Source organism: Ictalurus punctatus, chromosome 19 (assembly GCF_001660625.3).
Source record: "Ictalurus punctatus breed USDA103 chromosome 19, Coco_2.0, whole genome shotgun sequence".
In the NCBI taxonomy this organism is placed as follows: domain Eukaryota; kingdom Metazoa; phylum Chordata; class Actinopteri; order Siluriformes; family Ictaluridae; genus Ictalurus; species Ictalurus punctatus.
Window position 1 is genome coordinate 19,694,817 of NC_030434.2, and position 16,621 is coordinate 19,711,437.

Genomic DNA, 16,621 nt, shown 5'->3' on the forward strand with positions numbered 1-16,621 from the left:
CCAAATCACTTAATTTAAATAACTACAATTTGATATATATATATATATATATATATATATATATATATATATATATATATATATATATATATATATATATCTTCTTCAAACTGATATCAAAATGTCTTTTAAATCTTTTCTGTCAAGTCGAATGTTCTGCCGATATGAGTACTATATGACAAACCACAAGATTATTGGGGCCCCATTTATCAAGGTTGATATGAACAGATTTATTCATAAAACGTTTCAGGCGTAAACTATACAATCCTTTGGGAAATCATTGTGCTTCTTTCTTGAAATAATTGCTTAAAATAAACTCACGTTGTGAAGTAATTATTGTTGTTTACATAAATCAAAGGTGGGGAAGATTTAACCACGGGATTATTCTTGACCCAGGTGAACACATTTAAATCAAATGATATACAGATAACACTCTGACATAGAGCTTACATGACCAGACTTCGAATGTTGCTGCTGGACAGCCAGAAATCCTGATCATCTTTGCTCATGGCGTTGATGGCTGATAATGAGGGCACGAAAAGAGTAATGTTCTGCCTCTCAAACATCATCTGCGTGAGATCCGTTCTCTGCGGATCATTAATGAACAAACACGATACTTGCTTTTGACTTTCATAGATAGCTGAAAACAAATCTTTAGAGTTTTTTTTTTTAAATCACATGACCAAAGTTTTAAACATGAAAAGTATTAGACTTACAGTGACCCATGTATTGAATCCACTCAGGTCAAGATTAATTTCCAGTTCCTACAAAAACACAGTAACATTACTTAGATTTGAGAGAGCATATTACTTATAACAGATATGTAAAACAAAAGAATTGGCAAAGGAAAGTCAAATGGCATATAGACTGCTTTGTGGTAAATATTACAAATAAAAGCCCCCTAAAACTGTTGAGATCATATGGAAGACACTGTAGTCAGTTATAAAAGCAAAGGGGTGTCCATTTCTGTTAGTTCCTTCTGTTATTAAAGAAATATCCATGAAATCTAACACTGAAGTCTTCTTTAACCTGTCCTAAGGGTGTACAAACTTCTGCACTCAACGATATAAGGGTGCATGTAAGTTAGTCTAGAATTTGACTGAATAGATTTTTGGTGTCCTAAAATCTTGATCAATTAAAGTACCTCTGCCAGAGATCTGTAGCAAATCTTTCCATCTCCTGTGTAGCCTGTTTGACACACACACTCAAACTTTCCAGGATACATCATCACACAACTGGCCTAAAGGAAAAACATGTATGTTTTAATGAATTCAATCATTCATCTTCGATAAGCTCTTTATCCTGGTCAGTGCGGTGGGATATTCAGAGCCAATCCCGGAACACTTAGCAGGAAGAGAGAATACACCCTGGATGGGATGCCAGTCTATCACAGGGCATGATGCATACACACATGGACATGCTCACACACTCAGTCACGCCTAGAGGCAATTTAGACTTGCTAATTTACCCTTATAGGAGGAGGGAAGAAACATAGAGGAAACATGCAGACACTGGGAGAACATGTGAAAGTTAAGAAAGGCAGTAAGCTGAACTGGAACTCTGGAGACTCTGGAGTTGTGAGATGGCAATGCTAAAGTGTGTGTGTGTGTGTGTGGGGGGGGGGGGGGGGGGGGGTGTTTGAGCTGCTCACCAGTTGATGGCATCCTCCCATCAGGTTTACACACTGGTTTACAGGCTCACAATCTCTCCCAGTGCCACGGAAATTTCGCTTGCAAACACAGTCATTCTGAAAAAACAAAGCAAAGAAAAAGAAAAAAAAACACGGTTGACTGACTACATGGATGGATTGATGGATGGCAGAGATTTTAGATGGATGAATTTATGGATGAATGAAAGGTTGGATGAATTGTTGATTGGATGGATGGATGGGTGGATGGGAAGATAGATGGATGGATATATGGATGCATGGACAGATGGGTGAATGAATGGATGGATGGATGATTGAATGGATGTAAGGATGGATGGATGGATGGATGAATGGACGGATGTAAGGATGGATGGTGGGTAGATGGATGGATGGCAGAGATTTTGGATGGATGAATTAATGAATGGATCAGTGTTTAATTGGATAGATGGATGTTTTGATGGATGGCTGGATAGATGTATTTGCTTGAGTGAATAGATGGATGAATGGGTGGGTGGATTGATTGATGTATAGAATAAACTCTTAATATGAATAAATGGACCAGACAGACTAATATTAGGGAGGGGTAGTAGAGAGAACAGCTGTTACCTGCCCAGGACCCATGTAGACACAGGAGGCGTTAGGATGACACCCCCCTCTGGACGGCTCCAAACAGTTATTAACAGGCTGACATTCATCTCCATCCTCTTTCCACCCACTCAGACATTCACACTTGTGTCTGCCCATTCCAAGCTGTACACATCTTGCCTGCGATGGATATTAAGACATGCATGTTCATGGATTAGTGTGAAATGATCAAATTATTAAAAAATTTAAAGCTAAATTAAATACAACTGAATATGAAATTAATCTAATGTATTTAAAAGCAAAAACAAGCAAATAAATTTAGTTGGTCGTTGCCATTTTGGCCAATCAGGAACGAAGAAATCAGTATGAGACTGTCCAGTGAGTCAGTGAATTCAAAATGTGTTGTGCCACAAGAACATAAATTCGAATATTGTGTCTCTTACATTTTAAAAATGAATTTGAACAAATTGTAAATTTTGCTGAACTTAAATAAAATTCTAATCTCAATTCTAATGGCACATCAGTCCATTACACTCACACACTCTCTCTCTATCTCTGTCTCTCACACACACACACACACACACACACACACACACACACACACACACACACACACACACATTTTTGACCTACATTGTCACCACAGCCCCCATTCAGACTCCATGTACACGGGTTTTCGTGCACGCACTGAAATCCATCACCCATGTAACCAGGCTTACATACACACCTTTAATAAAGATTTTAAAAAACAAAACAAAACAGATCTTTAGATTAGTTCGATCTATGCATAGAAAAGCCATACTCAAATACTAATTAAATAAAATCGGCACATACATTTTATTCATGAAGCACAATAAGACTGTATTGCACCGAAAAAAATCTGCATTAAATCCAGGTTTATCTATAAAATTCAGTTGCACCAAAATTTAAACCACGGATACGCATTCGAGCCCTCATGTAAACGTTAAAAATTCATCTTACATTACTCTTAATCTTGCTAACCATTGATCTAAACCCAGGTTTAAATTTTATTTAGGGATTCATTTCAAACTTGCACTGGAGCTAGTTTGAAATTCTACAATGGCAGCATATATGAAAGAGAGCCTCAGGGGAAGCTTTTTTACTTCAAAGGGGGGAAAAACAGTTTTTATAATGATTAATCATAAAACTTGGGGTTTAGTTGTAGTTGTTGATAATCATTTATCATTCATCAAAATAAAATCCTCCATCAAGGATTTACTCAGATTAAGGTTTTATGAAGGATTTGTTAAGACAGATTTAAAAAAATTAAGTAGTGCAAGTAAAATAAAACATATATAAGGTTTAAACTGTTTTATTTGAATCCTTGTTGGTGCAGGAATTAAACTGGTGGATTATTTTTTCCATCATAAAGGCAGCACACTCACTGTTCCTGCGCTCCTTGTTCCAGGATGCAGTTGGCATGGATGTGGCACATTCGGCTCGGCCCACAGGGAAGCGCATGTTTATCACACAGCTCTCCGACGATGCCTTGCTGACAGGAGAGTGGCTTACACGCTCCGTTTGCTTCAGGCCGATTGTCACAAACACCGTGTACACACCTACAAGCTAAAGAATTGGGATTTCTTTTGTATCGTATTTTAAATGTGGCGAAAAATATCTCCAGAGCAGGGGCTATCAACTTCACTGAAAGAAATGAAACCTAAAAAATTCATGTCGACTTGTTGAAGGTAATGTTGTTGTTTTTCTCAACTGAAATTTTTTGTTTTGTTTTATCCGTTATGACACATTTTGGACACAAGAATTTCACATGAAAATCTGTAGCAGATCCTCTGTTGTGTCTTATCCAATCACATGCACTTGTGCAAATTGTTTCACTGAATCCAGCTCAAAGGACAAAAGACTAGCTACAAGGATCCAGACATTAGCTCAGAAACAGAAGTGTTTTCACAGACCTTCATAAATTTTTTCTGATCAATAAACTGCCAACAAGTCTTTTTAAGAAAGGGTCAAAGAAATAACAATGTTTAGAGACAAATAAACAGGTAACGTTTGTGTTAATGCTCCCCCATCAAATTCAAAACAGACGTGTCTGATTGGTCCATGGCACTAGTCAAAATAGAAAGATTGAAACAAAACATAACTACATTAAATGGTCTTATTTATAGCCATCAACTAATCACCAAAGGTTAAGCATTAAAAGTGAACTATTTTTGCTATTCAGTAATAGTAATACTATAGAGTTGATATAGAGTACTCTGTTGGTATTCCAGAAGCTTTTCTGTTCTTTACAAAGCAGTGAGTTGAGGGTAAAGTCTTACTTTGGTTGCAGAAAGGGCCGAATTTGTTGGGGTCGGCGCAGTACTGACATCGCCACCCTTTGAAGTTGGGCTGACACTGACACGTGCCGTTGCCATCTATACCGTCCAAACACTGAAACAGCAGAAGGAAGCGATGAGCTGTGTGTATATCTGCATCTGTATTCACTGGTGAGGTTTTCTGAGAGCAACATGCAGTGTGTGTGCATGTGTGTGTGTATCTCATACCTTGCCATTAGAGGAGCATGGGGCACTGAAACCACCAGGACAAGGAGAACAGTCTGCTCCATAAAAACCTTTACAGCACTGAGGGGTCTAAAATAAACTCACACAAACTCATGTGTTAGAAATCACACGATTCATGTGTGGATTATTCATGTCACGGTATGTTTCACACATTTTCACGTGTGACCGTTTTCCATATAAATCCTGTTGGTTTTTTTCACATGGCTTTTCTCATATCGAATTGATTCATGTCATGATAGCACCAAAGGGGTGCTGAACTACATTACCCATCAGCCCCAGCATGTCACATGTCTCACCGATCACTCACACCTATTCTGTATCACCACTAATAAGCACGGCTATATAAGTTCTGGCTTCAATGCTTTTGTTGTTGTCATATGTGCCACAGCCTCACTCTTAGTCTGCGTGTTTGTGCCTTATAGGCATTGTTTACATTTACAGTTCTTATTCACACTGTTTGTGTTGCACCTCCTACAATAATATCCAAACTTGTGTCCGCTGCCTCGGCAAATCCCTGACAATTTACACGTTCTTTTTCCACATGTACAGCATGTGGTTTCATTTTTCACACATGATCACATATTTCTCACCTAATGCCACATGCGTTTAACTGAATGCGCCGTTTCCAGACATTACACGGATGAAATGCACCTTCACTTCACGTGTTTTTATCAAGTGTTGTAGTGTAGTATGGTTTCCGTTAGTATAATTCATTTAATAATAAACAAACAAAACAACAACAACAACAGACAGGTCTCATAACGTATTATACAAAGTGGGTCTTTTTTTCCTTTGATATAATGTGTTACTTAAAAATAAGTATACGCAAATCAAATATAGATAATGCAGTTTAATAAAAAATTATACCAAAGTGTATAATGAATACATAAGAAAATGAGTTCATAAGTCATTTAAAAAAATTATGTTAATCTCTTTGTTCAGAGGACAAAATTGGGTCATTTCTGCCGTGTTTATTTATTTACTTATTTATTACCAATTCTATTTAAGTCTTTATTGCCCCCAAATTTAATCACTGCTAAGCAATGACTAAAATTAAACGACAGATATATACCATTACAAATCATGGATAAAATGATTTTATTTCATCATTTTGAACATAATTATAGCCTGAGACTGCACAAGCATTGGGGGAATAACAACAACAATAACCCCACCTTTTTTGTTTTGATGTCAAATGAAATCCCATATGTTTAGAATCACGTAGGAAACCATTTTTACATTATTTGGCTTATAATCTTGACAATATGGATAAAAAAATAAATAAATAGGGTATAGCTATCTCAGGCAATTCAAATTCTATTTGCAATTGTCTGAAAGGTGCCACTAGGTGTCCTTACAGCCTCCTCAAGTGGCCAAAAACCTATCCAAATGCATGCGCTCTCATACTATAACTGAACCATACTGTAATACCAGGAGTCTTTCTTGCTGCAACTCAACAGAAAGTTTTCTTGGACTCGTACAGTATCACATGTGCACTGCCAGAAGCATTACGCATTTCATTAGCCGTTTTTCGAAGCACGACATTGAAATTCCATACTTCTTGACAGTTTCTTAAGGCTACAAGAGCAGATCTGAGCCGTCATGAGTGACATGTGTGTGAGATGTTAGGTGTCATACTCACAGTACGGGTCTCGTTGCAGAACAGACTGCAGCCTAGAACAGGAACATCGAGGCCAAAAGTTTTCTTCCTGTACAGACAGCCTGTTGAAGTTGTGTTCTTCACAGAGTGGCCACAAGAGGAAGAGATTTTAGATATGACTTCAGAACCAGTTTTTTAGGCTATTCATTTAATGAAATGATTGCTCCTTAAAACAGCTAAGATAAACTGCACATATTATTAAGTTTAATCTGAGGCAAATAAAGACATCCATCCATCCATCCATTCATTCATTCATTCATTCATTCATTCATCCATCCATTCATCCATATTTATTTATTTATAGAGTGCTTCTTCAATATAGTGTCAGTTTCATTGTGAATTAATATTTTATTTTCATACAAATGACATACAAATATACAAAGAATGAAATTAATGCACAGTTTAGGATGCAGGTTCTCAACCTTGGGGTCAGCTGAGAATGTGAATGGGATAGCATGATTTATTTATTTATTTATTTAATTAATTAATTTTTACCAATTGTTATGAAATACATGTTTGTAATATTTACAGATATTTGCACATTATTTTTCTAAACCAGTGTCAGAAAGTACAGAAATGATATGCTCCATGCTCTGATGCACATGAGCTGTAAAATGATGTAAAAATGGGCTTTAGGCTTATGAAGATGCTACGTGAAATAACGTCAGAATCTTGGGCCTTTAAAATGGGATCACTGGGCACAAAAGTTTGTGCACCCCTGGTTTAGGGTGACTTCAAGGACTTTCCTTTCAACAGGAAACTAATCTATTTGACACGGTTTTAAATCAATTAACACATTTTCTAGTAACTACCAAGATCAGCTGGACTACTGGCAACTATAAAATGGACTGTTTTTTAATGAAGCGCTAAACAACATATACTGAAAACTGAGGATCTCCTTACCAGTGACACGCCGGTTGGGCAGGTAGCCATGGTGAGTGACATACAACTGACACATGGACTCTGAGGACAGCAAGAAAGATGGTTCTCTATAAGTGCGCCTCTCTAACAAGCAAGTCTATCTACACTCTATCAGCGTTTCTCTTGTCTTGGGTTGACATTGAGAGGACTTTGAGATATGTTTAGTAGCTGAAGCTTGGGCAGCTTGGCAGTGCTGGGATTTGAACTCACAACCTTCCGATGAGTAGTCCACTGCCCATTTACCAGCACAGCTGTGATACATCATCAGCACTGATTGAGAAGATGTATGTGAAATAAAGTTGCAGGTGTAATGACTAAGAATGAGATGGATTATCTAAACATCCAATCAAAGTACAAATAACAGTAAATGACATGTGACAAAACAGTAAGTCTAATGTTTGTCGGTTTGAAGGAAAGTGTTACAACCTACATTATTCTTATTACCTTATGCAATCAATTAAAACCTTGTGCTATAATGCACTGCTCAGCCCTATTAGCTGTATTGTTGAGCTATAAATAGATATCGATAGATAGCCGTCACTGGCTGATTCTCACCTTATAAACATTACTTTCTGTCACGTCACATCGATGCGGGAGAATGGGCTCTATGGATGGCGGGATTAAAACACCCAACAGTGAATACAGACATCCGTTCTTTGCCTCAACCTCTGCCTCAGCTACTGCTACCCCACTGACCAGGATTTGACCCTGTTTATGGGCAGAAACCATGTTACAAGATATTTCAAAGAATGAAATATTTCATAATAATTCAAATGATTATTATTCAAATCATTATTTTTTTTTTAAACAACAGTATTTATTTCACAATAAAAGCTTTGTGTCAAAATTATTGCCACCCCTAATGAACATGTGGTACAATTTGTCATCATTGAAAAAATATCTATATTTTTGATTGTCATCAATACCCTAAAACCTATTGTTTTCTTTTGTAAAATCATTTTTAAAAAAGGCATCTATCACCAGGGAAAGCCCTACCACCTGAGAGAAAACAACAAAATCTAGTACCTGAACTTCACCAAGCATCAGTGGACCTACAACTGGAATTTTCTGTTGTGGTCAGAACAAAAGGTTTTCGTTTTTTTTTTTTTAACACAGCCAACATGTCTGGTAAAAAATCAGGACTGTGTACAAAGGAAAGCACCTGTTATGCACAGTAAAATGTAATAGCTGCCAGTTAGTGCTTTAGGTTGAGGTGTATTTTTTTTTAAAAAATTAAAAAGAAAGAATTCCATTAAGGAATTTTATCTTAATTAAAATGTGGTTTCCATTTTTTTGCTCAGGGTGCCAATAATTTTGGAGTCGACTGTGTGCTAAATTATGACATTCTTAATTAAATAGCAAACTGTCAACTGTCATTTATTCTTTATAAGCAAGGTTAGCAATAAAGCATCACTTTTAATTACAGTAAAGATAGAGTTGATCTGAGTACTCACTGCAGCAGTCACATTAATTGTCAAAACTTGATTAGCCATGGATACGGTTTGTGAGATGGATACGATGTAGCTGGCTTTCAGCTGACATGATTATGAGAAAAGAACACAAACCATCAAGAAATTTCAGAGAGACATCCTGGATGTTCCAAAAGACTAAAACAGCATCATGCTTTATGGAGAGCAACACACACCTGGGCCGAGGCTACAACATGGTTTCGCAAAAATTCCAGTAGTTTGGATTTACCCTGTATATAAAAGATGAAGAAACAGAACAGAAGAAAATGTTATTATGACTGTGTAATACAATGTACTGTGTATTATACTGCCCTAAATACTGCATGTAAGCTTCGCTAACTATATTCAGAGGAAAAAGTACACAAAATTATACTTCACTGAATATGGGTATTCGATTAACATGGATATCTACATAAGTATTTAAAAGTAAAAAGTAGCTAAGTTTAACTGATATTAGAAATCAATTTATGGGATTTATTTCGCAACATGGCTTTCAAATTCGTACCAATATTTAGGGCTAAGGGTGGGGTTAGAGTTTGTACCTTTTCTTACAACTTCCTTTGTGTGAAATTGAACATTATCCCATAATATCATTGAATAAATATTGAATTGCATGTATTATTATTATTATTGTTGTTGTTGTTGTTGTTGTGTCCAGTGCACATAATATATCATTGTAAATCTAAACATTATCTGTATTGGACACAATATGGCAACTGTAACTACTTCTTATGTGTATTCGTGCCTTGTCTTTTATGTATGCTGCTCTAATTTCCCTTTCAGTAAAGTCATATAAGAGCATCTTATCTTATCTTATCTTATCTTATCTTATCTTATCTTATCTTATCTTATCTTATCACAGTTATTTAAGCAAGCAAAGATGATTAATTGTGATATTCATACAGTACAAACTGGGATGGACTCAATTGGATGGTTTGAATAGATCAAAACTTTAAAATGTTAAATTGGACAGTGCCGTTGTTATAATTAAAATGTAATAAGAGCACAAATATGCAATACATTATGGATTCCGTAAATAATTAAATATAGCTATGTGTCCAGATAAATGCACTAAAAATAAATATTTACACCTTATTTGATCTAAAACTTATCAATCAGATATCCAAAAGCTCTTTTTTTTTAACTTAAAACTCAGTTTTGATCTGAATAGTAGCTGCTGTTTGCCTTTGTGCAACAGTGATACTGTGTCATAATGTAATGTAATGTAATATATGAGATACAGGCCTACCTCCTCAGATTTAAGGTAGTTTAGCTCGATGTCCTTCATTAAAGTAAATGCTGAATTTGTGGGAGCAAACAGTGTGTAGGGACCATCCTTATCCAAAACATCCACCATGTTGGTTTTCTGTAAACAGTGGGATGCAGTCGGAGATTTGTAGTGTAACTAATGTGTCTGATGGATAAATTTATGACAATACAAGTATTCTTCGTTACCTCGATTAAAGACTTAAATATGGAGAACTTGCCGTTGTCTGACAGAATTTTCATCAGGTTTTCCTGAGTTAAAAAACAGTGCATTAAAAGAGTTAGATTAGTTAGATTCAGGATGCATGTTATGTAAGGAATAAAACACTTCAAGGCATGATGTTAACAATGAGGTGGTGTGATGCAAAGCTTTACCATTACCATGTCGAAGTTTGTTACAATTTAACTTGTCAAACTGTCAAATATCTGCTACACTGTAAAACCGGATAAGTTCATTTAACTCAAAAAATGTAAGGAAACTAATTACCTCAAAACTTTTAAGTTGATCAATCAATTTCTTTAAGCCAAATACACTTAAATATAACAAAAAATTTTTACTCACACTTTGAAATTTAAAATTCATTTTTGTTATATTTAAGTGTATTTAGCTTAAAGAAATTGATTAATCAACTTAAAAGTTTTGAGGTAATTAGTTTCCTCACATTTTATGAGTTAAATGAACTTTTCTGGTTTTACAGTGTATTATAGATAATGAATCAACACTTTCTGATGAATCAGATGTGAGAATTCAGCAGTTCTAACCTGCCAAAAGAAACCATGAGCTTATGTACGTATGAACAAACCTGACTGTCGCTTATTACAGTAGAAGGGACTGTGTCCAGAAGTTTATCAATGATGTGGATCACCCCGTTTGTAGAGATAATATCCGACTCCAACAGCACTGCTTTTTTACGACTGCCATGGATGCGGATCTTCACCTGCCCTGACTTGTACAGAAACAAGGAATGGAAGAAGGATGGAGTGCATCAACTAGAACTGAGCAAGTACTTTTTCCTCCCCCTCTCTCTCTCTCTCTCTCTCTCTCTCTCTCACACACACACACACACACACACACACACACAAACAGAAACCCTGGTTTACCTCAGTTATTGACTCAGCTGATTTCCCAGTCAGAGTGTAATAGAGTATACCGTTCTTCAGTGTATCAGAGTTCACTTCTCCAGGGATCATGTGCATCTTTACGAGATATCGAGCCTTCGCCTGATCTGCCAGCAGAGTTTTCACCTGGAACAGGATGGTATGATGTACACTTAAATGTGAAGGTTTGCATTCACTTATGATCACATAAGGAAGACAAAGCAATTATTGTAATTATTACATTATTACAAATAAAGTGAACTCATTTTATTAATTAAAAATATAATTCATTTGCATTTCATTTATTTTGTGTGTTTCGTTTCACAGATGTCCCTTTACTTAACAAAAATAACAAAATGGTCTAATAGGGTATGTTATTGATGAGAAATTAATAACATAATAAAGATATTATCGGTGAGAAAAATTCAAATGATATCTCTTTAAAAGTTTGCACCCCACTTTTCTGAATGTGATATAAATATTCTCTAATAATTTGCATGCACACTCTTAGCCTTTATACTGTAACTGCATCCAAACTTTTTTCTTTCCTTTTTTTTTTTTTTTTTTTATCTCTGAGCAACTCTTGGCTTGTTTTAGTTGTAATACTGTCCCTGTTCTGCCTGACATAGCTGCTCTCACTCTACCAGATCTTCATATCAGTTCTCAGAAACAAGAGTCTTTCTAACTTCATTCTTGCAGTAAGTGCTTTATCCTGCTTAGGTTTGAGGTGGATTCGGCGCTTATCCCAGAAACACTGGGTGTGAGGTGGGAATAGGTGCTTGATGGGACACCAGTCCATCAGAAGGCTATATACATACATTCACACACTGATACACACTTATTCTGAGTAGCTGATCCAACTACAGATGTGTGCGTTTTTTCATGCAGGATCAGAAAGCCTATCACGCAGAAATCCACAGGACAAGTCAGACCAGTTTCTTAGAATTAACATGAAAGTAGCTACAGCTATCTTGACAGTGCTACGAGGCTACAGTTCTTTGGGAAGCTTAGCATTGCTGGACAGCTGAAGGCTACAGGATTGGCATTAGAAGGCAAGGGCAGAATTTATTTCCAAGTAGTGCTACTGGCCATTGTTTAGGCACCATTACAGTGTTTGAGTGATTACCTTGATTACTTTATTACTGATAATAAACCCACATTAAACCCAATAAACTCATTAAATTCACAGTGGAATTTTCCATTTTTAGCTAAGAAAGGTATTACATTGTTATATCACCGATTAAATAGCTATTTAACAATTATATTAAATCCCCTATTACTAACAGTGTTATTTTCCTTTTTTTGCACCCTCCCCCAAATGTTTTGCACCAGCAACTTTCAAAGCTATTTTCATAATATTAACAAATGATGTAAAATTGTTGTTTTGTTGAAGAATACACTTATGTTTCACTTTTATTTGGGGATAAATGATTACAAAGCGGTTCATTTGATTCTTTCCCCAGGAACTATGGCGTGCGTGTGTGTGTGTGTGTGTGTGTGTGTGTGTGTGTGTGTGTGTGTGTGTGTAGGTGTGTGTATATGTGTGTGTGTGTGTGTGTGTGTGTGTGTGTGTGTGTGTGTGTGTGTGAACTCACAGGTTGAGTTGATTTGAAAGCCTTGTTCTTTGGCACAAACACAGTGAATGGTCCAAGTGAGGTCAGAGGCCAGGACATGACGCCCTCTGAAACCAAACCATAACATGTTTGTGAAACGTCTGCTCAACATTTTATAGCACAATTTTAAAACGACTGCAAATTCCATCTTAATCAAAAGATCTTTTATGTCACTCACCAAACAGGCTGATGGCACTCGAGAGCTGACTGTATGACTGGCTCTTCGGGTCTGTGTTGAGTTCTTGCAGACGCTGGATTATGTTGCCAAAGCAGACTTTTCCATTGCCAAGGTATCCGACTTGACATGTACACCTGTAGGGAATTATGTCAGAAATTATAATGTGTAGATGTTTGTGCATTATAAGGTTATATTATAGGGTGATAAAACAGCTTGCACAGGCTTTGAGCAAACCTACTCCACTGTTTCTGGTGCCACTGTAGTGCAATAGGCATTCGTATGGCAGGAGTCTGGTTTACACGCATCTCTCAGACTGCAGCCCACACTCACGACTAACTTCTCAAAGCCTTCTAAACATTCACAGTGAGCCTAAGAAAAAAATAAATACACACACACACACACACATATGTGTGTGTGTATATATATATATATATATATATATATATATATATATATATATATATATATATAAAATTATGTATATGTATCGCTAACAAAAATTTTATAATGACAACTAATGAAATACACAGAAAATTACCTTCCCAGGTCCATCATACACACATCGCTCGGAGTTGCTTTGGCAGCCACCGTAGTCAGTTTGACAGGGATCAATGGCTAGACACACCAGCCCATCTCCCTGATAGCCTTCTGCACATGTGCATGTGTGTCGGTCCGGTCCAGTGTGCACACACACCGCATGCTCGTGACACACACGCTTCTGACATGGATTAATCGCTGGAACCAACAGCAGTGGTTAACATGTAAGGAATAAAACACTTTGGGGTGTGCTGTTACAGGAGTTCATTTTACCACCCCAAAGTTGATTCTTTACCAATAACAGCACATCCTGATGTGTTTTATTTCTTTTATACCACAGCAATTTACTAACAGTTACATTATTTTATTAATTAATTAAAGAATACTTTTTTTTTATCTGACCACTGTAACCATAACAACGCTCTTACCAGTCCTAGCTAGTATCAGCTTATGTAAATTAGATGAATAATTGTTAGTAATACAGATGTAATAAAGATTAGTGTAACTCCGGTGATGATGTGGTTGTTTGTCTTTGTAGATTTGGAGGCAGAAAATCAACAAAAGAGAAGCTGCTGTTAAAGTGAGACGTCACCTCGTCCCAGTAAACGTCCCTAAAATAGCCAAGTTGTTCTTTTTAGTTCTATTCCAACATTAGAATATTGATGTGTGTGATAGTGAAATATTGAATGATAGTGAAACATTTTTCTTTTTGGTTAATATGCCGGGAATATATATATATATATATATATATATATATATATATATATATATATATATATATATATATATATATATATATATATATATATATATATATATTTGCTTGCATGATATATTTTATACCAGCACTTTTGTTGTTTTCTCTCTTGCTGCCAAACTTGTTAACTGATTGTTTGGGAGATGAAAAAGGGATTAGCATCTATCTGTGCTTTTCAGAAAGGTTTACATTTTGTCCACTTTGGAAGCTCTGCTTAAAAAAAAAAAGAAAAAGAAAGAAAGAAAAGCTGGCAGAAAAGTGGTCCCGTTGGTTGAGAGGGGAAAAAAAGCCAAGTGTGAAACAGTCTAATGGTGATGATGCCAAACATCAAGATCAAACTCACTTTAATTTGGAGTGATGACAAGACAGATATCTCATTACAGTGTAATGGCACTGCCGTGTGTAGTCATGAAAGTCTTACATGAAACATACTTTGCTTCAGGAGCAGGAAAACCAGCTCTGTTACTGTTAAAACCTTCACTACGTACAGTACCGTTTTCATCAAAGTGCTGAGTTGAGGAGACATGCTCAGCTTTGCTCAATTTTTTAATTATTCTTACTTGGCATGTCATCCCTCAATCTATCCATTTTCATTAGTGTTTATCCTACACAGGGTTGTGAGGAACCTGGAGCCTCTCCCAGGGAACTCGGGGCACAAGGCAGGGGATTTGGCATGTACTTGGCATGTTATATTATGTGATATGTCATGCGATCTATTACAGTATGTGATGCACAATTATTTTGTATGGAAAAACCATCTAAAGTGCTATTTTTTTGGTTGCTCTTTTGGGGGGTAAAGAGCAGCTCCTGGCAGATCCATCACAGGAGTACTTACAGGTACACTGAACTCCATCACCGAAATAACCAGGTTGGCATTTGCACACTAGTTTTCCAAAAGTTGTGTCTTCAAAACAGCGTGCGTCAGGTCCACAGCGCAGAGCAGCACAACCTGGGAGTTCTGTAAGAATACACACACAAACACAATGACACACAGGGTTGCCATGTCTGTGCTTTTCCCAAAGAACTGGGCTACTTTGACTTGTTTTTTGCTTGTGTATTGGTGAAGGTCATTTTTTCAAATAGCTAAGAGTTGTTTTGGGGTTTTTTTTTGTAGTAAACAGTGAATACATAGTATGGAAGCTTGTTTCCATCACGTCTGTGAAAAACTGCCTCACAATTGCGAGTTAATATCACTCAATGGCAACTTTATTTCATCTCGAGTTATTTTCACACAATAACAAGCAGAAGCGTGAAGTCCAACTCACAACTATGAGATAAAAAGCTGCAACCGTAGAAAACAAAAAGTCACAAGTGTGTGATAATTGTGTGATAACTCACAACTGAGAGATAAATCTCTGTAACACTTTCTCAAACATGGTGGAAACAAGCTTCCAGAACCATAAAATAGTTATGGAAAAATATTTATACTGAAAATAACTTCATCTGGGTTAATTTAGAAACCTAGCACTGGATTGAATGTGTACTAGGCCAGCGTGAGTTGCTTTAACCCAGCCAGGTTGAGTTACGATGCGGGTCTGCATACTGACCTGACATCTTGTGGGTTAAACAGTCCAAAATTACTGCAGATTTTCCACAGATTTGGGCCAGGATGCGTCATGTGACGTCATCGCAACGCGCATTCAGTCAAAGCCCTCTTCGATTCACGTGCGTCGAACATGAGTACAGCTAAAAGGTCTAATTTACCAACAAACATCACTGTGAAAGACCGTGCAACACAATTTCATGCGATTGCTTTTCCCCAATTCGAGTAGCTTTTTGCAAAGAAAGCGCTAAAAACTTTGCAAATTGCATGGCAAATTTGTTAAAAAGCTGCCGCAACATCAAGTAAATCAACTAAATTACTGCACAGTACGTGAGGAGCTTTTGAATCAGCATGAAAGAAGCTTCAGGTAGCACGTTTTCTTTACAAAAAATATGTTAGCTATGATTTTGGTGTTTTTATTACTGTACATGATTTGTGGATTTTTACATGTTGGAGTTGGACTGTTTCATTGACCATTGAGCTGCTTATATTGTCCAGATCTGGCAACCCACCTATGCACTTCTATGAAAAGAAATACTTCCGAATAAAACGTACCCTGGTCACAGTCTGGCCCTGTGTATCCTGAAAAACAGGTGCACTGTCCGTTCCCTCTCAGTCCACTGTTACAGAGGCCATGCTTACAGGTGCACACTATGAAACACACATACACGCAGTAGTTAAGCTTCAAGAACAGCTAGCACTCCTGAAATATTATAGAAAGACGGGTGGCTTTATGTTACCATTGCTGCATGTGGGTCCGTACCGGTTCTCTTCACATTTCTCACACGCTGTTCCCTCAAATC

General features: G+C 36.8%; 1 protein-coding gene across 1 annotated transcript in view; it reads right to left on the bottom strand.

Moving 5' to 3' along the window:
• stab2 (stabilin 2) overlaps positions 1 to 16,621 on the bottom strand; it is a 49,005-nt gene that overhangs the window by 26,185 nt on the left and 6,199 nt on the right. The window contains exons 5-29 of the mRNA XM_017494593.2: positions 16,559 to 16,621; positions 16,374 to 16,469; positions 15,111 to 15,233; positions 13,520 to 13,716; positions 13,220 to 13,350; positions 12,982 to 13,115; positions 12,786 to 12,871; positions 11,194 to 11,337; positions 10,896 to 11,039; positions 10,282 to 10,344; positions 10,076 to 10,192; positions 9,003 to 9,056; positions 8,812 to 8,892; positions 7,913 to 8,065; positions 7,340 to 7,399; positions 6,419 to 6,514; positions 4,759 to 4,845; positions 4,534 to 4,645; positions 3,640 to 3,820; positions 2,867 to 2,960; positions 2,255 to 2,413; positions 1,652 to 1,747; positions 1,145 to 1,240; positions 717 to 764; positions 451 to 587 (exon numbers count right to left, since the gene is read on the bottom strand). The exon at positions 16,559 to 16,621 is cut by the window's right edge and continues 4 nt beyond it. Of these exons, the coding sequence (XP_017350082.1) occupies positions 451 to 587; positions 717 to 764; positions 1,145 to 1,240; positions 1,652 to 1,747; positions 2,255 to 2,413; positions 2,867 to 2,960; positions 3,640 to 3,820; positions 4,534 to 4,645; positions 4,759 to 4,845; positions 6,419 to 6,514; positions 7,340 to 7,399; positions 7,913 to 8,065; positions 8,812 to 8,892; positions 9,003 to 9,056; positions 10,076 to 10,192; positions 10,282 to 10,344; positions 10,896 to 11,039; positions 11,194 to 11,337; positions 12,786 to 12,871; positions 12,982 to 13,115; positions 13,220 to 13,350; positions 13,520 to 13,716; positions 15,111 to 15,233; positions 16,374 to 16,469; positions 16,559 to 16,621 (2,752 nt within the window). The remainder of the gene's footprint in view (positions 1 to 450; positions 588 to 716; positions 765 to 1,144; positions 1,241 to 1,651; positions 1,748 to 2,254; positions 2,414 to 2,866; positions 2,961 to 3,639; positions 3,821 to 4,533; positions 4,646 to 4,758; positions 4,846 to 6,418; positions 6,515 to 7,339; positions 7,400 to 7,912; positions 8,066 to 8,811; positions 8,893 to 9,002; positions 9,057 to 10,075; positions 10,193 to 10,281; positions 10,345 to 10,895; positions 11,040 to 11,193; positions 11,338 to 12,785; positions 12,872 to 12,981; positions 13,116 to 13,219; positions 13,351 to 13,519; positions 13,717 to 15,110; positions 15,234 to 16,373; positions 16,470 to 16,558) is intronic.